This window comes from Muscardinus avellanarius (genome assembly GCF_963383645.1).
Source record: "Muscardinus avellanarius genome assembly, chromosome: 8".
Classification (NCBI taxonomy): domain Eukaryota; kingdom Metazoa; phylum Chordata; class Mammalia; order Rodentia; family Gliridae; genus Muscardinus; species Muscardinus avellanarius.
Window position 1 is genome coordinate 64672680 of NC_137794.1, and position 25085 is coordinate 64697764.

A 25085-nucleotide genomic window follows, 5' to 3' on the forward strand; every position below is an offset into this window, starting at 1 on the left:
GAGCCCTCCAAGGCTGGGCGCCACGTTGCTTTTCCATTTCGAAAGGGAGACAACGCTTCTGGCTATTGTGTAAACGGGTCGGGAACTACAAGCGCATATCAGATACAGCGTGAGTAGAATAAAGGCGCCTTCTAATTCGACTCTGGGCAACGTATACGTCACGGACAAATGTTGAGTTTTAATGCCTTCATGCTTGGCTGATTTCCCTCGGGAAACACACACTTCAAAGAATAGCCAGAACCTCAGCAGTCGCAGGGAACCGCACAGGATCAAAACCACCACGCCGACCTATCGCAGGCCACCGCCCCATGCGAACCCCGCCAACACCCTCAGGACGCACCCACGTCCTCTGCTAGCAAGTTGCTTTATGCAGCGGTGTACAGCCTTTCCTCATTCTGTTCCCGCTCTCCCCACCCACTCTGCAGTCAACCACAAGTTCCTGGTCCCCAGGCGGACAACGCGGCGACTGCTCCCGCTCTAGGGACACTGATAGCTCCATCTGCAAAGCAGCGGCTAGCTCCCAGCGCTCCCAGTAGGCCCACAGCCAGCCAGCCGCTGCTCGGCGACGAGTGATTGACTGAGGGATGCTCCTATGAGCCGCGGAGGCGGGACCACGCGTCACTTCCTGTCCTTTCGGAGACTCGCCGTATATAAGGCCGGCACTCACGTAGTGCCCTCGCTTACACAGTATGGCCGGCGACATTAGCTAGCGCTCGCTCTACTCTCTCTAACGGGAAAGCAGCGGACTACAAGAGACTGAACTGTATCTGCCTCTATTTCCAACAGACTCACGTTCAACTTTCGCTCACAAAAAAAAAAGCCGGGAAAATTTTATTAATCTTTTTTTAAAAAAAGTTAATATAAAATTATAGCAAAAAAAAAAAAAGGAACCTGAACTTTAGTAACACAGCTGGAACAATCCGCAGCGGCGGCGGCGGCGGCGGCGGGAGAAGAGATTTAATTTAGTTGATTTTCTGTGGTTGTTGGTTGTTCGCTAGTCTCACGGTGATGGAAGCTGCACATTTTTTCGAAGGGACCGAGAAGCTGCTGGAGGTTTGGTTCTCCCGGCAGCAACCCGACGCAAACCAAGGATCCGGGGATCTTCGCACTATCCCGAGGTGGGTGCCCGCGGCTCGGCCGGGGTCGCCGCCGCCTGCGGAGCGCCGGGCTCGGCCGGGGCCGGCTCGCAGCCCTCAGGTGGGGCGGCGGCGGACCGCGCGTCCGCGCGGGGCGGGAACCCGCCTCCCGCCGCCGTTGCCGGCGCCGCCTGGGGGAGGGGAGGCGGGAGGGGCGCGGGCCGCGTGCTCAGGTAGCGTCCCCGCCGGCGAGCGGCGGCTGCCCACTCCCCTCCGCCCCGGGCAGCCGGGCCTGGGAGGGCCGCGGGGCGGCGGGCGGCGCGGCTCCCGGCAGGTGTGGCCGGAGGCTGGGGCGCTAATTCGGGCGTGCCGCCTCGGGAAGGGCGGGGGGCGGCGGCCGGAGCGGGACTCTTTCTTTCGGCGGCGCGGGGGGATTGGGCGGGAGCGGCGTGTCGCAGTGGCTGCGCCCTCACGTGCTCGGCACCGGCGCGTATTCGGGGCGGCGGCGGGGCTGCGCGGGCCCCGGGGCGCCCCGAGCGCGCCGCGATCCGCCGAGCCTCTTGACCTTGGGTTGTGTAACCTGCTGGGGAGGCGCGGGGTCGGGGAGCGCGGGGCGGCCGGGCTGCGGGGCGGGGTGGAGGCCGAGGCCGCCGGCCCCAGCGCGCACTGCCTTCGAGCCGCAGCCGAGCCTCGCGCGCGCGAGCGGGGCGCAGATTGGCGCGCGGGCGGTGCGGAGGCTGCCTGGGCCCTGTTCCTGGCGGCCGCCACCCCGCAGCAGCCCGTGGCCCGCGCAGGCCCCGCTGCAGGTCTCCCGGGCGCCTTGGCGCACGAGCGCCGCGCGGGTGGCGGAGCGGGGAGGAACCGGCGTGGCCCGCTTCATTGAGCGGCGGCGACCAATGAGCTCCAGGGCCCCGCCGACCGCCTGGCCCCAGGGTGTGGGCCAATGGGCGTTTTAGGAATGTCGGCTGCGCTAGCTGCCGACGCTTGACAAAAAGCAACTGGAGAGAAGAATCCGGGACACGTGCTGCCGAGACTTTAAGGCACCCTGAGACTCGCAGTATCTACTAACGTCTTTTTCTTTGCTTTGCTACTGGAGATTTAACCCAGGAGCTTTCTACCTCCGAACTACACCCCAGCCCTTCACTTAATATATTTATAATTTGAAACAGGGTCTCTGTTACGTTGCTGAGGATAGCATAGAACCTGCGATCCTTCTGTCAGGCTCCAGTACTGGGATTACAGACGTGTGCCACGGCGCCCGTTCCTATTACTCTCTTTGGAGGGGGGTGTTGGGGAGTGAACCCAAGAGCATTCTACCTCCAAGCTACACTCCCAGCCCAATTTTTAAATTTTTATTGTGAAACGGACTCGCTAGGTGATGCGTGTGTCACTACTTGCTGAGGCTGTCCTTGAACCTTTGATCCTCCCTTTTCAGCTCCCTCCCCAAGTACCGCAGCAACTAACCGCGTGCGCCACCATGCCCGGCTTCCTATTATTAGATTAGTGTCTTCTACTCATCGTGGCTAAAATGCTACAGGCTTCATTTTTCAAGCTTTCAGTGACACTTAGGATGTCTACCGTAGTGCTTACCGAATGCCAGGCTCAATTCACTTTACACATCTTATAGGAAATGGTTACTTTTTTCAGAATAACCATAGGGAAGCCGGGCGTGGTGGCCCACGCTTGTAATCCCCGCGCTTGGGAGGCTGAGACAGGAGGATCGCACAGGTTCAAGGCCAGCCTCAGCTACTTAGTGAGGCTCTCAGCAACTTAGTGAGACCCTGTTTCCAAATAAAATATAAAATGGGTCTGGGAATATAGCCCGGAAGTAGAAAGCCTCTGGGTTCCACCCCCATACCACCAAAAAAAAAAAAAAAAGAATAACCATAGGGACGGTAACTATTATACCCCTTTAACAGATGAGAGTACTGGTGCTTGTGATAGGCTTTTGGAAAAACTTGCTGTTGGTATTATTACATAGGAAATCTTGGCAAGGAAGAAGTAATGAGTAAGAACAGCCCTAAAAGTAGGAAAAATTACTTTGCTAAAGTGTTCACAGCCTTAAATTATTTGTAACAGGCATTCTTTATGAAGGGAAGTGAGTTTTTCTCTCTCTCTCTCCTGCCTCATTTGTTAGGCAAAAATACCAGAATTTAATCGTGGGACACTTTGGCAGGTAAGAGTATTCCCTGATCAAAGGAAAGGGAGAAAAGCTTTTCTTTTTTGTACTAGGGATTGAGCCCAAGGGTAATCTTTTTAATTTGAAACTGAGGCTGTACAGGAACCGCGATCTCTTGGGAGAGACTTTTTTTTTAAAGGTTACTTGCTTTCTTTAAGTTAGACCCAGAGCCAGGGCGTGGTGGCGCACGCTTGTAATCCCAGCATTCGGGAGGCTGAGACCAGAGGATCGTGATTCGTGGACAGCCTCAGCTACTTAATGAGGTCCTCTGCAACTCAGACCCGGTTTCAAAATAAAGAATAAAAAATGGGGCAGGGGGTATAGCTTGGAGGTCGAAAGCTCCCCCTGGGTTCCATCCCCAGACACGCAAAAAAAAAAAAAAAAATGTTAGACCCACCTTTACTTTAGTTAACTGTCATATGAAATTACTGTGTCACTGTGGCTCTTTAAACGATGGTAAAAGGCAAACCTTAAGGGACAGAATATTCAGGTTATTTTTTTTTTTTAAGATTTCAAGATTTACTACAATATTTTGTAGATATTTAAAACTTAACCTCTTGGAAGTCTACCACATCTTAGCTGCTTTAGATAAAATGAAGCAAGTAGTAACTGAAAAACCCTATGGTATTGTATTAAATTCAAGAGTTCCATTGGATCGTGTAGAGTGGCACATACCTGTAATCTTAGTAGTTGGGAGACTGTGAGACATGAGGATCACAGATTTGAGGAGAGTCTTAAACCAGCACAGCTGGCTTCCAATCTGAGCAATCCTCCTGTCTCCGCCTCCCAAGCACGGGGATTACAAGTGTGCACCACCATGCCCGGCCACATTTTATTTTTAAAGAGGGTCTTTCACAGGCCTCAAAGCATAGTCCTTTCTCAGCCTCCATAGTATTGGGATTACAGGCTTCCACCACCATGCTGGACCATTTTATTAAGGACACTCTTCCCTTCCCTTCTTTCCAGTAATGGAGACCAAAAAAGAAAGAATAATATTGAATTCTAATCTAAATGGATGTACATTAAGGGTGCCCTTGCAGTTTAATGTGCAACAGTTCACTCTATTCAGGAATGAAGTATTGTCATTGAAAGTTTTAGAAAGTACATTATTCCTTTGAGAGAATAATTAGAGTTGCTTTGTTTGTACTTAATGGTCAAAATTTGAAAACTAGAAAGTTCTTGCTTGCCCTTGCCATACATCCTGCCCTCAGTATTTATTAAAATTTGACTGGACTAAGGTCATGGTCAAAAAGCACATATTAACAGACTGAGTTTAAAAGGAAAAAAAAAAACATAAAGCCAGGCATGGTGGTACACGCCTAGAATCCCAGTATAAGGAGGCTGAGACAGGAGGATCATAGGTTGGAGGTCAGCGTCAGCAACTTAAAACTCCCAGAAATTTAGTGAGACCCTATTTCAAAATAAAATAGACTGGGCATAGCTTGGAGGTAGAATACCCAAAGAAGGGAGGCTGAGGATGTAGCCTGGTGGTAGAGAACCCTGGGATTCAGTCACCGAAAAAGAAAAGAAATTTTGATGAGAAAAGGTAGTTTTATCTGATTTTCAATACTAAATTTCTTTGTGCTCTAAAATTCATAGACTGAGTTTACCTGGAAAATTCTAGTGAGAACAAATGTTTTATTTATGAGAATGTCAGAGGTCTTTTTGGTTACATGAAAATGAAAATCAAAACCTCTAATGTTGGAAGTGACAGAATATTGGGCATATTCTCTTCTTACTCTGCTATAAAAATTATATACACTAAACCAAGTGTGGTGGCACACTCCTATAATCCCAGTACTTGGTAGGTTGAGACAGAAGGATCACAGGTTTGTCGTAGCCTTAGCTACTTAGCGCCTTCACAACTTAGTGAGACCTTGTTTAAAAAAAAAAATAGGGGCTGTGGGTGTAGCTCGTATTGAATCCCTGGGTTCAATCTCCTGTACTGGGAAAAATATGCCCTGAAACAATTTTCAATAAAGGATGGGGGGACAGTTGCAAAGATAATCACACCTCAGCATTAACATTCTCTGAACTCATGGCTTATTTGACTGCATAATTACATAAAATTGCAGTTTCCATCATTTACACTGAAGGAATTTACAACCCATTGCCAAAAAACCTTTTAGTGTAAATGTTTCGGAGTTTAAAGGCTTCCTATTGAATCAAGTTCATTGCTTTCATCACAGCAGTTTATAAAAATACAGAGCTGGGTGTGGTAGTTCACATTCATAATCCTAGTACTTGGAAGGATCACAGGTTCAAAGCCAGTACTCAGCAACTTAGACCCTGTTTCCAAATAAATATGAAATAAGCCAGGTGTGGTGGCACATGCCTGTTATCCCAGTACTTGGGAGGTTTGAGACAGGAGGATCACAGCAGGTCCAAGGACAGCCTCAGCAAGTAATGAGACTCCGTCAACCTAGTGAGACCCTGTTTCCAAATATAAAATTGGGCTGGAGGTATAACTCAGAGGTAGAATGGAGCTGGGTTCAATCCCCAGTATCACAAAAAAAAAAAAAAAAAATTAAGTAGGCCTGGATAGGCCTGGAGGTACAGCTGGGAGGTAGAAGGCCCCTGGGTTCCATCTCCAGTTTGACAAAAAATAAAAGTTTAAAGGTTTGAATTAGTTTTTTTTTTTTGTTTGTTTGTTTTGTTTTGGTGGTACTGGAGGTAGAACCCGGAGGCTTTCTACCTCCGAGCTATACTCCCAGTCCTATTTTATATTTGGAAACAGGGTCTCACTAAATTGCTGAGAGCCTCACTAAGTAGCTGAGGCTGGCTTCAAACCTGTGCGATCCTCCTGTCTCAGCCTCCCAAGCGTGGGGATTACAAGCGTGCCCACCACGCCTGGCTTTGAATTAGTTTTTCAAAACTACTTGTCTTCAAAAAACACAGTGGCAAGCAGTGACTCTGTATAGTAATATGGGTAAGATGGGTGTGGTGGCGCAAGCTTGTGATCCCAGTACTTGAGAGGCTAAGACAGGATTACCTGTCCATGGCCAGCCTTAGCCTACTTAGTGAGGCCTTCCACAACATAGTGAGACCATAAAAAATAAGGCTGGGAGTATAACTCGGAGGTAGAATGCCCCTAGGTTTTAGTACCCCCCCCCAAAAAAAAAAGTAACATTGGGTAAAGTAACTGTTCTTATAAAGACTTAAATTTGGGGTAAAATAAGTGCCTGATTCGAGCCAAGCCAGGCAAAGTGGTGCATGCTTGTAATCCCAGCACTTGGGAGGCTGAGAGGAGGACCGTAGGTTCAAAGCCAGCCTCAGCTACTTAGTGAGGCTTCCGCAACTTGTTGAGAAAGTGTTTACAAATAAAAACCAGTACTGGGGGTGTAGCTTGGCGGAAGAAGGCCCCTGGGTTCAATTCGCAGTACTGCAAAAAAGTAAAGTACCTGATTGGACAAAATCTAGCCACAAGATCCATGAATCTGTTTCTTTTTCCGTTGGTTTTGTTTTTTTGTTTTACAGGGCCAAGGATCAAACCCAGAGCTTTGTGTGTGCTCAGCAAGCTCTCTGCCACTGAGCTAAATATACAATCCCTCTTTTTGTTTTATTTTTATTTATTTATTTATTTTTTTGGTGGTACTGGGGATGGAACCCTTCTGCCTCTGGGCTCTACACTTCCAGAATATTTTAATTTGGAAACAGGGTCTCTTAAAGCCAGCGAGGCTGGCTTCCAACCTGCGCCATCCTCCTCTCTCCACCTCCCAAGTGCGGGGCTTACTAGCGTGTGCCACCATGCCTGGCCTATTTTTATTTATTTGTTTTTTGGTGGTACTGGGGTTCCTGGAAACCCTTCTCCGGGCTACACTCCCAGACCTATTTTGTATTTTTATTTTGGAAACAGGGTCTCTTAAACCAGCAAAGCTTGCGATCCTCCTGTCTCCACCTCCCAAGTGTGGGGATTACAAGCGTGCGCCACCACACCTGGCTTGTTTTTAATATTTTAAACTTTTTTTGTGTGTGTGTCTAATACTAGGGATGGAACCTCCTAGGGGCTTTCTACCTCCGGGCTATACTCCGAGACCTGAGACCTATTTTAAATTTTATTTGGAAACAAGGTCTCACTAATTTGCTGAGAGCCTCTTTAAGTAGCTGAGACTGGCCTCAAACCTGTGTGATCCTCCTGTCTCAGCCTCCCAAGTACTGGGATTAAGAGTACTGGGATTACAAGCGTGTACCACCATGTCCCACTCTTTTTTAAAGTTGCAAAGGGCCTCACTAAGTAGCTGAAGCTTTCTGCAATCCTCCAGTCTCAGCCTCTGAGTGCTGGGATTACAAAGGTGCGCCACCACACCTGGCTACAGGTGAATATTTTCAGGTGAATAGGGCTCTACCATAAAGAATTCCTTTTATCTGCCACCAGTGTTTTTGTTCTCTCAGTAGCTTTTAAGTATGGTAAACTATTAGCACATATAATTTGCAACCTTATAGTTCAGTAGTAATTATATTTATTTACTGATATCCAACAGGTCTCTACAACTCTTATTTCATCTTGTAACACTGGAACTATACAGTCATATTTTAGTATTTGTGGAAGTTTAGTTCCAGGTCACATCCCCATGCTCAAATCCACCAAATTCAGTACATAAAAGTCCTTGTTAAAATGGTATACACAATCCCAGTGCTTGGGAGGCCGAGAGACAGGAGAATCACAAAGGTTCAAAGCCAGCCTCTCTACTTAGTGAGGCTCTCAGCAATTTAGTGGGACTTTGTTTCTAAATAAAGTATAAATAGGTCGGGGAGTGTAGCCTGGAGGTAGAAAAGTCCCTGGGTTCCACCCCCAGTACCACACACACACACACACACACACACACACACACACACACACACACACACAGGTGTATACAATCTCTGTACAACTTCCCAGATAATTTAAATGACCCATAGATTGTTTAGACCTATTACAATATAAATGCTGCATGAATAGTTGTGTTATGGCAAGAAATAAAGGTCAGTACATTTTCAGTAGAGGTGAGTTTATTCAAGATATTTTCATCTGTTACTGGTTTTGATCCTCAGATAATAGAGGGCTAACTGTACTCATTAAACATTAATTGTCCTTCCCTCCAGCCCTTCTCAACCGCCTTTACTACTTTGTTCTTATGGGGTTTTTTTGTTGTTTTGTACTGGGGATTGAACTTGAGCATTCTACCTCTGAGCTACATCCCTTTTAATTTTTTATTTTGTAACAGGGTCTCACTAAGTTGCTGGGGGTTGTTCTGGCTAAGTTGCTGAAGCTGGCCTTAATTGATTATGTGACCCTCCTTTCTCAACTTCCCATGTACTGGGATTCCGGGGGCAGGGGCTGCCATGTTCAGCTTGATCTTGTGATTTTGACTACTAGATACCTGGGGAGATCATGACAGTGTTTGTACCTCCCCCCTCCCCTGTACTGGGGAATGAATCCAGGGACGCTCTACCACTGAGCTATATTAACCCATCCTGCTTTTTATTTTGAAATAGGGTCTTGCTAAATTGCTCAGAACTTAGATCCTCCTGCCTTGGCCTTTGAGTAGCTGGGATCACAGGCAAGTGCCACCTGTCCTAGCTGAGTATTTATACTTTATGACTGACTTTATTAGCATAGTATCTACTATTTATTCATCCATTTTGCACCATGCAACTGTGTGTGTGTGTGTGTGTGTGTGTGTGTGTGTGTGTGTGTGTGTGTTTTACTGGGGATTGAACCCAGGAACAGTCTACTTGAAGCTATACTCCCAGTCCTATTTTACCCTTTTTTTTGCAAGTCTGGCGATGGAACTCAGGGGCATCCGGCCTCCGAGCTCTACACCCCCTGCTCTATTTTTTATTCTTTATTTTGAAACAGGGTCTCACTAAGTTGCAGAGGGCCTCACTAAGTAGCTGAGGCTGTCGGAGAACTGCAATCCTTCGGTCTCAGCCTCCTGAATGCTGGGATTACAAACGTGCACCACCACTCCCGGCTTATTCTTTATTTTGAAACAGGGCCTGACTAAGTTGAACAGAGTCTCACAAATTGCTGAGGCTGGTCATGATCCTCCTGTCTCAGCCTCGCAGTGCTCGTAATGCTGGGATTACAAGCATGAACCACTATGCCCTGCCAAATTTTCTTTTCTTAAGGCTGCATTCATGTTCCTTTGTATACATGATGCCACATTTGGGCTGCTTTCACCTCTTGGCTTAGGTGAGTAATGCTGCTGTGAACATGAGAGTAAGGATACCTTTTTTAGATCTCACTTTTTTATTGTTCTTGTTGCTTTTATTGGTGCATTATAGTCTCACATTTAAATCTTGTTGACAGTGACATATATGTACACAGTACTTGATCCCCCCCCACCCCCGTAGGTACCTACTGCTTTCAATAGTTTTGGTTATACCCAGAAGTAAAGTTATTAGATCATATAATAAATTTATTTTCAGTTTTTTTGAGGAACCTCTGTTCTGTTTTCTATAATAGCTGCACCATACTACATTTCTAACAAGTACTTAAGATTCCAATTTTTTCGCACTCTTCAAATACTGTTGTTTTCTTTTGATAAAAGACATCCTAATTTCAGGTTTCAGGTGACATTTTTAAAGAGTGTCCCTGTGTTGCCTAGGCTGGCCTCACATACCTGGGCTTCAGGTGATCTCCTGATTTCGACTCCTGAGTAGAAGTGGTCTATCATGATTTGAATGTGCATCCAATCTATCTTTCTGTCTTTCTTGTACTGGGAGTTGAACCCAGGAACATTCTACCTCAGCTATATATATATATATATCCCCAGACTTTTTTTTCAGTACTAGGGATAGAACCCAGGGGCATTCTACCTCTGAGCCACACCCCCAGCCTTTTTTAATTCTTTATTTTGAAACAATCTCACTAAGTTGCAGAGGGCCTCACTAAGTAGCTGAGATTGGCTTTGAACCTGTGATCCTCCTGTCTAACCTCCCAAGTACTGGGATTACAAGTGTGAGCCACCATGCCCAGTTGAATGTGCATTTTTCTGAGTAAGTGTTAAACATAATTCATATGCTTGTTGGCCATGTGTATATTTTAGGTAAACTGCCAATATTTTAGTCCGTTGCTCCTTCCACTGTGGTGAAGATGGAACTGGCCCTCATGCATGCTGAGTTGAGTCCTTAGCCTCTGCTGGTTTTCAAGTCACATTAATTTTTTGTTTTTAATTGAGCTGTGGGTGTCCCTTTTGTTCTAACATTAATCCCTTATCAGATATAACTTGAAGATATTTTCTCCCATTTACTTTTTTCTTTTTTTATTGGTAACCCAGGGGCCTTCTACCTTTGAGCTACATCTCCAGACCTTTTTTGGTACTGGGAATGGAACCCAAGAGCATACCTTTGAGCTACACCCCCCAGCCCTATTTTTTTATTTTGAAACAGGGTTTCACTAAGTTGCAAAAGACCTCACTAAGTAGCTGATCCTCCTGTCTCAGCCTCCCAAATGCTGGATTACAAGCCTGAGCTGCCACACCCAGCTATCCCTCCAGACCTATTTTATATTTTCAAACAGGGTCTCACTAAGTTGCTGAGAACCTCACTAAGCTGCTGAGGCTGGCTTTGAACTTGTGTGATCCTCCTGTCTCAGCCTCCCAAGTACTAGGATTCTAAGCATGTGCCACCACACCTGGCTCTTGCCATTTTTTGTTTTGTTGCCTGTGTCTATGGTGTCAGGAAATCATTGCCAAATCAGTTGTCCTGAAGCTTTCATCTTATTTATTCTTCTACACTTTTTTTTTTTAATCTTTGTATGTGGCTTATGGGGAATGGAACTCAGAGGCACTTATTTTAAATATACATATATACTTAAAACATAGGATTTGTAGCCAGGTGTGGTGGCGCACGCCTGTAATCCCAGCATTCGGGAGGCTGAGACAGGAGGGTTGCAGTTCGCTGCCAGTCTCCACTACTTAGTGAGGCCCTCCGCAACTCGGTGAGATCCTATTTCAAAATAAAGAATTATAAAAAAGGGGGGGGCAGGGGGTGTAGCTCGGAGGTAGAATGCCCCTGGGTTCTATCCCCAGTATTGCAAAGGAAAAAAAAAATTGGGCAGGGGGTGTAACTCAGAGGTTGAATGCCCCTGGTTTCATCCCCAGACCCGCAAAAAAAAAAAAAGAAGAAGAAGAAAGAAAGAAAAAAAATAGGGTTTGTGATTTCCATTATTTGCTTCTCCCACAGTTCATTTCTTGCTAATGAATTCCAAGTCCAAGAATAGTGTTCAGGGTTGGAAACAAATAAAATGTGTAATACTGACCTGATAAAAATGCAGTTTCAAGCCGGGCGTGGTAGCACACACTTGTAATCCCTGCACTTGGGAGGCTGAGACAGGAGGATCACACAGGTTCCAAGCCAGCCTCAGCCACTTAGTGAGGCTCTCAGCAACTTAGTGAGGCCCTGTTTCCAAATAAAATATAAAATAGGTCTGGGAGTGTAGCCCAGAGGTAGAAAAGCCTCTGGGTTCCAACTCCAGTACCACCCAGAAAAAAGAAAAGAGGACAAGGTTATGAACATAACTTTATAGATTGTTTTAACAGAAATACCCCGTTACTGTAGTCAGGTGTGGTGGTGCACACTGGTAATCCCAAGCATTCAGAAGACTGAGACAGGAAGAGCAAGGTTCATGGACAGCTCAAGTACTTATTGAGGCCCTGTGCAACTCAGACCCTGTTTTAAAATAAAGAATAAAATAGGGCTGAGGTTGTAGCTCAGATGAATGCCTCTGGGTTCCATCCCCAGTACTGCAAAAAAAAAAAAAAAAAAGACCCTGTTAACACTATAGATGCATTTTATAGTTACCTTGAAATGTCATCCTGCTTCAATTCTACATAAAATGAAGTTTACTTATTTCACTACCAACTAACATGATAGTTGTTATAGAGCCCATTATGATGAACCTAGATGTGGATTATTTTAGCACATTTTTTTTTTTTCTACACCACACTCTTGGGAAATCCACTGTCATGAATTGTTTTTGTCCCATAAATCCTTTTGTTTTGTTTTCTTCTGTTTTTTTGGGGGCAGGGGTAAATATTCTGCAATTGAACTATATACCCAGGCCCTTGCACATTTTGTAAAATATCTTTGTGTGTGGTACTGGGGATTGGATCCAGGGGCATTCTACATCTGATCTGCCCAGCCCTATATTATTGTGAAACAGCCTAAGTTGCTGAGGCTGACTATGAACCTGTGATCTTCTGTCTCAGCCTCCCAAGTACTAGGATTACAAATGTGTACAAACCATGCCTGGCTGTAAAAAATAATTTTAGCAAGCCGGGTGTGTTGGCACATGCTTGTAATCCCAGCATTTGGGATGCTGAGACTGGAGGACACAGTTCACGGACAGCCTCAGCTACTTGGTGAGGCCCTCTGCAACTCAGTGAGACCCTGTTTTAAAATAAAGAATAAAAAATTGGGCAGGGGGTGTAGCTCAAAGGTCGAATGCCTCTGGGTTCCATCCCCAGACCCGCAAAAAAAAGTCATCACCAGTTAGTTTCAGGCTTCAAGCTTTACCCAGTGTCTGTGGGCTGTGTTATGATTCTGTTGTCAGTTATGAAATCCTTTGTCATATTTTTCAGATGTCTTATGTGCCAGTCTGGGAAGGCAACCTGTCCTATATTTTAGTTTTCAAAGCCTTTCATGTGCTATGTAGAATCAGATCCATGCAAAAGTAGCTTAAGGGTGTTTGTATAAAACTTTAGGATAGTGATGTAGTACACTTGCATGTGCAAAGCTATGAGTTTGATCTTCAACATACATTGAACCATAAGAAGAAGCTAGGTGTCGTGGCACATGTTCGTAATCCCAGTACTTGGGAGGCTGATACAGGAGGATCACAGGTTCGAGGCTAGCCTCAGCAATTTAGACTCTGTTTCAAAATTTTAAAAATAGGTCTGGGGGTGTAGCTCAGAGGTAGAATGCCCCTGGGCTCAATCCCCAGTACTGAAAGAAAGAAAAAAAAAAAATTGGGCATGGTGTACATGCCTATAATCCCCGGACTTCAAAAGCTGAGTCTGGAGGATCACAGGTGGCCAGCCTGGGCAACCTAGTGAGAGTGGCCCCCCACCCCCACCGTGCAACTTAGGCCCTATTAAAATAAAGAATAAACTAGGGTTGGTGGTGTAGCTCAGAGGTAGAATGGGTTCAATTTTGGGATCACTTTATTCCATTCTCCTCCATTAGTCTACTAAACAGTTCTCTCCCCCACCCCACCCCCCACATACACCCATACTGGGCCAATGACCAGTATGTAACCCAGCAGCTTCTAACTCTGAGCTATACCCCCAGCTCTGTTTTTTGTTTTGGGGACCACAGTTCATCTGCCTTAAAAAGCATTTTTTTTGGCCAGGTGTTGTGGCGCACGCCTATAATCCCAGCATTTGAGAGGTGAGACTGGAGGATCGCAGTTCACAGACAGCCTCAGCTACTTAGGCCCTGTCTCAAAATAAAGAATAAAAAATAGGGCAGGGGATGTAGCTCAGAAGTAGAATCCCCAGACCCGCAAAAAAGAAAAGAAAAAAAAAGGCAGGGAGGTTGAATGTCATGGGTTCCATCCCCAGACCTGCCCGAAAAAAGCATTCTTCTGCTTAGTAGCTTTAGGGGCTCCCTTCTTTGTAGACCAGAATTAGAGGGCCTATCTAGTTCAGGATTTCTGGCTACCTAAAACCAGCCCGGCAAATACCAGAAGGAAAAAGAGGATACAGGAAGTTCACTACTGGTTCAGTGGTATTTTTGTTTCCTCTAGTTTCACTTAGCTAATTTGATGATGTCTGTCCAGGGTTTTTTGTTGTTGAGACAGTTGTACTGTTAACCCAGGCTAGTCCAAACTCCTGGGCTCCCGTCATCTTTCAGTCTCCCAAGTAGCTGGGATTGAGAGTACATGGTACGACTGCACCTAGTTCTGTTCCAGGGATTTTAGTAAGAGACAGCATATTTTGTGCTTCGGGTTGTAGTGTGAATGAAAGCAATTGTATTTCAATACCCTAAAATACTTGAGTAGCATATCTATCAAGTAATTTAATCTTAAGAGTCTACTGGGTCAAGAAAAAGATGAAAGAAAGTAGTACATACAGTACCATTGTATAAAGAGAGAAAGGTGAAAAAAACAACTCCAAACATTGAAAATTTTCAGCAGGAATTTTATCACATTTTTTGTAGGAGAATAAGCCTGCTTTTTATTTATTTATTTTTGTGATACTGGGGGTGGAACCCAGGGGCTTTTTCTACCTCCGGGCTATATTCTCGGACCTATTTTATACTTTATTTGGAAACAGGCACTAAGTTGCTGAGATTCTCACTAAGTAGCTGAGGCTGGTTTCGAACCTGTGTGATCCTCTTGTCTCAGCCTCCCAAGTGCTGGAATTAAAAGCATGCACTACCACACTCAGCTAGAATAAGCTGGCTTTTGTAAATAAAGCTTTATTGAGACCTAGCACAAATTATATAATGTCCATGGTTATTTTCTCCCTCTGAGGGCAGAGCTGAGTATTTCAAACACAGACTGTTTGCCTTACAAAATTAAGACTTACTCTTTAGCCTTTTACAGAAAGTTCGCTGGCTTTTGTTTTAGAGAAAAGTGTTTTCACTTCCCTGCTTTCTGTTCATATAAATCATGGAAAGTGCTTTGTCGAGTTTGCTGAGACATTTTCAAAATTACATACCTGTGATTAGAATGTCAGTCATACCAACCTCATTAATGATGGTGGAAGGTGTCTGATTCCTAAACACATAGCATTGAGATTGAGAATTACATCTATATTATAGACTATTTCACAAAACTGATCTATTTAGTAAGGTGGTGGTTTGTTTAGTGGTACTTGAAATAGAACCCAGGAACATTCTTTCTCTGAACTATACCCCTGCCCTTTGTTTTGTTTTGAAACAGGTTCGTTCTCTCTCTCTCTCTCTCTCTCTCTCTCTCTCTCTCTTTTTTTTTTTTTTTTTTTTTTTGGTACTGGGGTTCCTGGAAGCCCTTCTACCTCTGGGCTAGGGCTACACTCCCAGACCTATTTTTTATATTTTTATTTGGAAACGGTCTCTTAAACCAGCACTTGCGCGATCCTCCTGTCTCCGCCTCCCAACCGCGGGGATCACAAGTGTGTGCTACCACGCCCGGCTGAAACAGGTTGTCTTTAAATTGCTCAAAGTAAGTCTCACTGAATTGCTTGAGAAGTGGACTCAGGCCTCAAGCTTGTTAAGTGACCACTACCATTGAGTCATACTCCCAGCTCAAATAAGGCTAAAAAAAACTATGAATTTGATGAAAATGTACCTGAGTTTCTTTAATCAGTACTGATCACACGCATATGCCTGTTGTCTGAGTACTTGAGTTGGAAGGTGTAGTGGTGCACACTTATAAACCCAGTACTTGGGAGGCTGAGACAGGATTGCAGGTTCATGGCCAGCCTCAGCAACCTTATGAGGCCCTCTGCAACTTAGATCTTGTTTTAAAATAAAAACGCCAGGTGCAGTGGTGCACGTTTGTAATCCCTGCGCTTGGGGATTACACAGGAGGATCGCACAGGTTCGAAGCCAGCCTCAGCTATTTAGTGAGGCTCTCAGCAACTTAGGAGACCCTGTTTCCAAATAAAATATAAAATAGGTCTGGGAGTATAGTCTGGAGGTAGAGCCCCTGGGTTCTACCCCCCCAGCCAGTACCACCAAAAAATTTTTAAAAACTAAAATAAAATTGAGTTGCAGGTGTAGTTTGGAGGTAGAATGTGCCTGGATTCAATCCCAGTACTGCAAAGATAAGTAAGTGAGTGAAGAAAGAAAAGGAGTGAGTTACTGATGCTCCTTGGTTTTTGGGCTTTTGAATTTCCAGTGTAACGCTGGGCATGGTGGCGCACGCTTGTAATCCCTGCGCTTGGGATGCTGAAACAGGAGGATTGCGCAGGTTCAAAGCCAGCCTCAGCTACTTAGGCTTTCAGCAACTTTGTGAGACCCTGTTTCCAAATAAAATATAAAATAGGTCTAGGAGTATAGCCTAGAGGTAGAAAGCCTCTGGGTTCCACCCCCAGTACCACACAAAAAAAATTAATAAATGAATTTCCTGTGTAAATGTCTTTTTCACATTCTTGCTCATTTTTCTTTTAGTAACAATTTTTTTCCATATATTACTTAACTTTCCTTTTTTCCACATGTAACAGTATATAGATCTTTTGTCTAGATAGGTTAGTACACACTGTTGGTATTCATAAGAGAACCTGGAACCATATAAAGAATTTGACCATGAAAAAGTGTTAAGTATGAAAGCTTTATAATTTTTATAAGTAGGCAAACCAAGTACTGTTCTTAATCATATATTTTGTTAAATAACAGATCCGAATGGGATGTACTTTTGAAGGATGTGCAATGTTCAATCATAAGTGTGACCAAAACTGACAAGCAGGAAGCTTATGTACTCAGGTAAGTCCTACCAGCCAATTTGCATCCTAATCATGCTTCATGTGAAACACCAAATTATTCCCCTCAATCTTAGTTATGCAATAGTTGCCATAGTTTTAAGATAAAATGTTCATAATTTGGATGTTTCTAGTCAGTAGGTTGTGAAGCTTTACTTAATAGCTCTTCAAACCCATTGCCATCTTTACTTCACAGCAGCCAATTTCTGTTGAAAGATAAAAGGCATTGTGCCCTCATCTTTGCCACACCCTTGGTTTTTCCAGCCTCCAGAATCATTGCTCGAACCTATTCTGAGCTGGGCGTTGTGGCATATGCTTGTAATCCCAGCATTCAGGAGGCTGAGACCAGAGGATAGTGGTTCACGAATAGCCTCAGCTACTTGGTGAGGCCCTTTGCAATTCAGTGAGACCCTGTTTCAAAATAAAAAATAGAGCTGGGTGTGGTGACACACACTTGTAATCCCAGCATTTTGGGAGGCTGAGATCAGAGGATCGAGGTTTGTGGACAGCCTCAGCTACATAGTGAGACCCTTTGCAAGTCAAGTGAGACCCAGTTTCAAAATAAAGAATAAAAAATAATAGGGCAGGGAGTATAGCTTAGAGGTTGGATGCCCCTGGGTTCCATCCTCAGACTCACACACACAAAAATAATAAATAAAATAAACCTAATCTTTCTAATTTTTAAAAAAAAGTAACTTCGTACAAATAGGGTAGCTGTATTGGTATATAAAAGGCATTCAAAGCCAGGCATGTTGATCCATGCTTGTAATCCCAAGGCTGAGACAGGATTGCAGAAAAAAGACAGATCTGGCATTCTCAAATGCCCATGTCACTATGACACTAATAAATATAGAAAGGAAAGAAGTTATGTGTAATGAACACAAATGCTTTATACCAAACTTAAGGCTCTAGAACCTTAAGCTGATTTTTGTATAATAGAGGAAAAGATTGCTATAGTGTATTATTTGCTTCCTTGAGATGCAAACTTCTATAAAATCACTAGCCCGTTCCGGGCGTGGTGGCACAGGCTTGTAATCCCCTCGCTTGGGAGGCTGAGACAGGAGGATCGCGCTGGGTCAGAGCCAGCCTCAGCTACTTAGGCTCTCAGAAACTTAGCGAGACCTTGTTTCCAAATAAAGTATAAAATAGGTCTGGGAGTATAAAATAGGCCCAGAAGTAGAAAAGCCCCTGTGTTCCACCCCCAGTCCACAAAAATAAACAAATAAAAAAGCACTAGCCAGCCAGGTGAGGTGTTACACACTTGTAATTCCAGTACTTGAGAGGTTGAAACAGGAGAATTGCAGGTTTGTGGCCAGCCTCTGCAACTTAGTGAGACCCTGTTTTATAACAAGGAATAAAATGGGGCTAGGGATGTAGTTCAGAGGTAGAATACCCCCAGTACCACAAAGGGGGAAAAAATGCTAGCCAAAAATTACAAATGATCCAGTATTAGGTTAATTCTATCCTTGGAAGTACATAAATATCCTAATAATCCTGTGACTCTTTTTCAACTGCAGTGAGAGTAGCATGTTTGTCTCCAAGAGACGTTTCATTTTGAAGACATGTGGTACCACCCTCTTGCTGAAAGCACTGGTTCCTCTGTTGAAGCTTGCTAGGGATTACAGTGGGTTTGACTCAATTCAAGTAAGTAATCAGAAACATTTAATCCTTATTTGTAGAGCATTAATATTATGGTTTTTATCCTGTGATGTGCCTAGTAAATTTATATACTTAACTGTCTTGGTTGTAATTCATAAGAATGCTGGGCTTGGTGTACCACACTTGTAATCCTAGTATTTGGGAGGCTCAGACAGGAGGATCATGGTTCAAGGCCAGCCTCAGCTACTTAGTGAGGCCCTTTGCAACTCAGCGAGACCCTGTTTCAAACTAAAAAATAGGCGGGGTTTGGTGGCACACACTTGTAATCCCTGTGCTTGGGAGGCTGAGACAGGAGGATCACACAGGTTCAAAGCCAGCCTCAGCAACTTAGTGAGACCCTGTTTCCAGATAAAATATAAAATAGGCCTGAGAGTGTAGCCCAGAGGTAGAAAGCCCCTGGGTTCCACACCCAGTACCATCAAAAAAAAAAAAAAAAGGAACTGGGTATGTAGCTCTGAGATAGAATTCCCCCTGGGTCTCATCCCCAGTACCTCAAAATAAATAAATAAAATAAAGAATAAGGATAGAACTGAGAATATAGAGGAAGCAGAGATTGAGTTGGGTAAAAATTCAGGTGGTAGGGGAAAAGACTTTCCATAGAGTTTGTTTTGGGGTTTTCTTGGGCGGGGATTGTTTTGTGTTGTATCTTGAAACAGTGTCTCACTAAATTGCCATGGTTGGCCTTGAACCCACAATCTTCCTTTATCAGCCTTCCAAGTACTGGGATTACAGATATGCCCCACTATGCCCAGTTATATTTCCATAGTTCTTGATATAATTACTATTAAAGGTAAAGAAATGGAGAATTGGGGTATTGTATTGGTACGGCACTTGATTAGGATAGATAAAGCCCTAGGTTATCTCTCCAGCACTTTGTCACTCCCCTCCCCCAAAAAATATATAGAAATTATAAGGGAAAGCAAGAAGAATTTCCATAACTAAGTCGCTGAGGCTATCTTTAAGCTGTGATCCTCCTGTCTCAGCCTCCCAACCACGTGGATTACAGGTGTGCGCCACCATACCAGGCCCGTTTTACATTTTTTATTTGAAACAGGGTCTTGCCAGTAATGAAGAGTCTTGCTGTGTTGTTGAAGCTGTCCCGGAATGTGTGATGACCTCCTGTCTCAGCCTCTAAAGTAATAGAATTACAGGTGTTATACCACCACACCTGGCTCTTTTTCTTTTCTTCTGGTACCAGAGCTTAAACCCAGGGCCTTAACACATGCTAAGCAAATACTTTGTCAGTTAGCTATATCTGATATACATGTGTTCTTCTACAAAAATTGTTCACATATTAGAAAACTCAGATTAGAAACTACTGCTCTGGACGGACATGGTGGCACACGCTTGTAATCCCAGCATTCAGGAGACTGAGACCGGAGGATGGAGGTTCAGGTAAAGCCTTAGCTACATAGTGAGGCTCTTTGTAACTCAGTGAGACCCTGTTTCAAAATAAGGAATAGAAAATAGGGCTAGGGGTATAGCTCAGAGGTAGAATGCCTCTGGGTTTCATCTCCAGTACCACACACATACACACAGAAAAACCACTGCTTTGGGAAAAAAGTGTGCATTGTATCTGTGGTTATTGTGACCCACCAGTAAATGTGTTTTGTTTTCAATCTCAGAATAAGAAACTATGTAATATTGTAAATGTAAATTAGTATAAAACGAAATTGTATTACTCAGGTGGCTAAATTTGTATACTTCAGAAGTGCAACATTGGGGGAAATACTTGCAGTTTTGGGTTTGCTGACTTGATATATAAAAAATAGTTGAACTGTTAATTTGAAAAAATACTTGGTTTTTCATTTTTATCTTTTTTAAATTTTTCTTTAAAGAGCTTCTTTTATTCTCGTAAGAATTTCATGAAGCCTTCTCACCAAGGGTACCCACACCGAAATTTCCAGGAAGAAATAGAGTTTCTGAATGCAATTTTCCCAAGTAAGTTTAAGTAGAATTTAACATATTTTTGTAAATAAAGCACTGTATATATTATATATGTATGCACACACCCATAATTAGTTTCTTTTTTAATTTTTCTGGATGCTTTGCCACTACAGTAGTTTGTTTGATTATTGTGGAGGTACTGGGAATTGAACCCAGGGCTTGCAAATAGTAGGCAATCACTCTTACCACTGGGCTACATCTCAGACTCTAAATTCTTTCCACATGTGTGTGTTTGTGTGTGTATGAATGTCTTACTGGAGATTGAATCCAGAGGTATTTTACCTCTGAGGTATATCTCCAGGCCCATTTTGTATTTTTATTTATTTATTTTTTACTGGGGGTTGAACCCAGGGCCATTATATGTGTGGTGCTGGGGATGCAGCTCAGGGGCATTCTACTTCTGAGCTACACCCCTCTCCTTGCTCAATTTTATTGCTTTATTTTGAAACATGGTCTCACCAAATTGCTGAGGCTGGCTGTGAACTTGTGATCCTCATGTCTCAGTCTCCCAAATACTGGGATTATAAACGTATACTATATAAAGTGCCTGACTTTATTTTTTAAAATTTTGAAACAGTTTCTCCCTAGATTGATGAGAGTCTCATTACTTGCCGAGGCTGTCCTTCTCTCTCAGCCTCCTAAGTACTGGGATTACAGGCATGTGTCACCACACCCAGCTTATTTATTTTTTCTTTAAGACAGGGTCTTGCTCTAAGGTGCCAGGCTTGCCTCAAACTTAAGATCCCCCTACCTTAGTCTCCGGCACAACTGGAATAGCAAATGTGTGATCTTTAAAGTAGCTTACATAGTTATATAAGCTACTTTCTTTTTTCCCTGTGTTACTGAGAATTGAACCTAGGAGTGCTGTGCCTCCAAGTCGCACCTCTGCCCCCCCCCCCCCCCCCCCCGGTCTGGGGATGAAACCCAGGGGCATCCGACCTCTACAGCCCTGCCCAATCTTTTATTCTGTATTTTGAAACAGGGTCTCACCGAGTTGCGGAGGGCTTCACTAAGTAGCTGAGGCTGTCCACGAACCGCGATCCTCCGTTCTCAGCCTCCGTATTCATTTTAGACTAGAGACTTCCTCAATTGCCCCTGTCTCAGGAACTTGGTGAGACCAGGCCCAACCCTTTTTAAAATTTATTTACTTATTGTGGTGCCTATTTTTTTTTTTTTTTTGTTTTTTGTTTTACTGCTCTGGGGATGGAATCCAGAGGCATTTGGCCTTCCAGCTAATCCCCCTGCCCTATTTTTTATTCTTTATTTTGAAACAGGGTCTCACTAAGTTGCAGAGAGCCTCACTAAGAAGCTGAGGCTGTCCGTGAACCACAATCCTCCAGTCTCAGCCTCCTGAATGCTGGGATTACAAGCATGCGCCACCACACTTTGGTGCCTGGTATTTAGCCCCAGGTGCATTTTACCCCAAGCTACCTCTGCAGCGCGTGTGCATGTGTGTGTGTTAACTGGAGATTGAACCCAGGGGCATTCAGTTCCTAGGCTATACCCCCAGTCCTATTTTTATTTGTTTATTTATATATTATTGTGTGTGGTGCTGGGGATAGAAGCCAGGGTCATTCTACCTCTGAGCTACATCCTCAGCCCAATTTTATTATTTTATTTTGAAACTGGGTCTCACTCAATTGCTGGGGCTGTAGCTCAGTGGTAATTTCACCTACTTAGCATATGTGAGGTCCTGAGTTTGAGCTCAGTACCACAAGAAAAAACGAGGGGAAAAAATGTCATCTGGTAATGAGATGAGATTTATCATGTCTAATGTGAAACCATACTAGGCTGTATCAGAGAGTGGTGGGTATTTAATGCAAATAGCTTCCAAGTGATCATTTACTGTGTTGAATGAAGCCTCAACAGTATGGAAAGAAAATGTAACATAAAATGACTTACATTTAACTGGGAGAATAGAAAAACTGGTAACCAACTTTTTTATGTTTTGTAGTAGTAGTAGTGGTAATGGGAACGTAGGCCATAATTTTCTTAACCATTTAAATCAACCTACTAACTGATGTTTGTTTGTGCCTCCCCACCCCAGCATGACAGCTAGAAAAATGTGGTTTGGGTAAGGTGGGGGCAGTTCTACTTTTCTTGGAATATATCCACTTCATTTTTCTTTCACTAATGACATTTCTGATTGGCAAAGCAGATAATTCTGCTTATTGGGTGGATGGTAATTAACCATCTTGTTAAATGGATTTGCTGTATTTATTTTACATTCTCTTCCCTCACCAGATGGAGCAGCGTATTGTATGGGACGTATGAATTCTGACTGTTGGTATGTTTGATGCAATTTTGTGGATTATTTTTCTTGTTACATATAAGCTATATTTTAAACTACCAGTTGTGATTTTCTTTAAGTTTTTTTTTTTTTTTTTTTTTTACTTCTGTATAGGTACTTGTATACTCTGGATTTTCCAGAGAGTCGGGTCATCAGTCAGCCAGATCAAACCCTGGAAATTTTGATGAGTGAGCTTGACCCAGCAGTTATGGACCAGTTCTACATGAAAGATGGTGTTACTGCAAAGGATGTCACTCGTGTAAGCATTTTCAGTAAAAACTGTTGCTAGATTCTTCTGCATCAGTACTACAATTTTTGCCTGTCTCATTATTGGTTTATTTTTCAAATTTGTGTTCAGTTCAGTCTTTGGTCTTTTTTTCAGGAGAGTGGAATTCGTGACCTGATACCAGGTTCTGTCATTGATGCCACACTGTTCAATCCTTGTGGGTATTCAATGAATGGGATGAAATCCGATGTAAGTAATTTTATTTTGCTTCACTCATTATTTTAATACTTAAGTGTTCCCTTTCCATTACTAATACAAAACTATTTCTCTCTAAGGGAACTTATTGGACTATTCACATCACTCCAGAACCAGAATTTTCTTATGTTAGCTTTGAAACAAACTTAAGTCAGACCTCGTATGATGACCTGATCAGGAAAGTTGTGGAAGTCTTCAAGCCAGGAAAATTTGTGACCACCTTATTTGTTAATCAGGTAATTTAATTTCTTAATGACTGTAAAGTTTAAAAGGAAATGAGGATAGTGAGGCCTATCATAAGATGTATTCTAAGATGGCACACACCAAGTCACCCAGATTTCCCAAGTGAGCTTACTGGTGGATTGGAAACCTGTGTGTTTCATAGACTTCTATTAGTCCTTTTGGGGGGGGGGGGGTTAAGGTCTCTTAAGCCAGCAAGGCTGGCTTCGGGCCTGCATGATCCTCCTAGCTACTCCTTTGTTTTTTGTTTTTGCTACACCCCATCTCTCTCTCTCCCCCTCCCTCCCTCTCTCTCTCTCTCTCTCTTTTTCTTTTCTTTTCTTTTCTTTTTTTTTAGCACAGTCTCACTGAGTGGCAAACGGCCTCACTAAGAAACTGAGGCTGTTCATGAACCGCGATCATCCTCTGGTCTCAGCCTACCATATGCTGGGATTACAAGTGTGCGCTATCATGCCTGGCCCCAGCCCTTATTCTTTATTTTGAAACAGGGTCTCACTGAGTTGCAGAGGGCCTCACTAAGTACCTGAGGCTGTCCGCGAACCACAATCCTCCTGTAAGTTTCCCAAATACTGGGATTACAAGCATTTGCCACCATGCCCAGCTTCTATTTTACTTTTTATTTGAAAACGTCTCATTAAGTTGTTGAGACTGGTAGTGAACCTGCCATTTTCCTGTATCAGCCTCCCAAGTACTGAGATAGGCATGTATCTCCATGCCCAGCTGAGACCCTGTTTCAAAATAAAGGAACTTGAGGTGCAGCTCAATGGTAGAGCACTTCTAGGTTCAATCCCCATTGCCGGAATGGGTTTTTGTTGTTGTTTGTTTAGGTACTGGGGATATAACCCAGGGGTATTCAACCTCTGAGCTACACACCCAGCCCTACTGCCCTACTCTTCATTCTCTTTATTTTATTTTGGTGGTACTGGGGTTCCTGGAAACCCTTCTACCTCCGGGCTACATTCCCAGACACCTATTTTTTTTATATTTTTATTTGGAAACAGGGTCACTTAAGCCAGTGAGGCTGACTTAGAACTTGTGTGATCCTCCTGTCTCTGCCTCCCAAGCAGGTGATTACAAGCATGCGTCACCACGCCTGGCCCTTCATTCTTTATTTTGAAACAGGGTCTCAATGAGTTGCAGAGAGCCTCACTAAGTAGTAGCTGAGGCTGTCCTCGAACCACAATCCTCCTGTCTCAGCCTCCAAAATGCTGGGATTACACATGTGTGCAACCACAGCTGGCTTTGCATAGTTATTTTATTTACAAATACTCTTCAGATTAGAAACACTAATGATTATTTCAAATTTTTTTCACCCAGAGTTCTAAATGTCGCACAGTGCTTTCTTCACCCCAGAAGATTGAAGGTTTTAAACGTCTTGATTGCCAGAGTGCTATGTTCAACGATTACAATTTTGTTTTTACCAGTTTTGCTAAGAAGCAGCAACAGCAGAGTTGATTAAGAAAAATGAAGAAAAAACGCAAAAAGAGAACACAAATAGATGGTGGTGGCTGCTTTCTAGATGTCGATACTGGGGGCCGTGCTTTCCATGACCACCACCATGTAGTTGCAGAAAGCCCTAGATGTAATGATAGTGTAATCATTTTGAAGTGTATGCATTATTATATCAAGGAGTTAGATATCTTGCATGAATGCTCTCTTCTGTGTTTAGGTATTCTATGCCACTCTTGCTGTGAAATTGAAATGCATGTAGAAAAAACTTTTTACTATATGAAACTTTACAACACTTGTGAAAACAATTCAATTCGGTTTATGCACAGTGTAATATTTCTTCAGGTATCATCTAAAATTCCCCACAGACAAG

At 43.5% G+C, this 25085-nt stretch overlaps 1 protein-coding gene across 1 annotated transcript; it reads left to right on the forward strand.

The window, feature by feature from the left end:
• Window positions 1-1008: 1008 nt before the first annotated feature.
• AMD1 (adenosylmethionine decarboxylase 1) lies at window positions 1009-24718 on the forward strand (the record flags this gene model as incomplete). The annotated part of the gene is made up of 9 exons (XM_080700387.1): window positions 1009-1118; window positions 16564-16650; window positions 18164-18290; window positions 20144-20246; window positions 22497-22539; window positions 22657-22801; window positions 22925-23017; window positions 23104-23259; window positions 24581-24718. The coding sequence occupies 9 exons, from the start codon at window positions 1009-1011 to the stop codon at window positions 24716-24718; spliced, it is 1002 nt and encodes a 333-aa protein (XP_080556513.1).
• Between the last annotated feature and the right edge of the window lie 367 nt (window positions 24719-25085).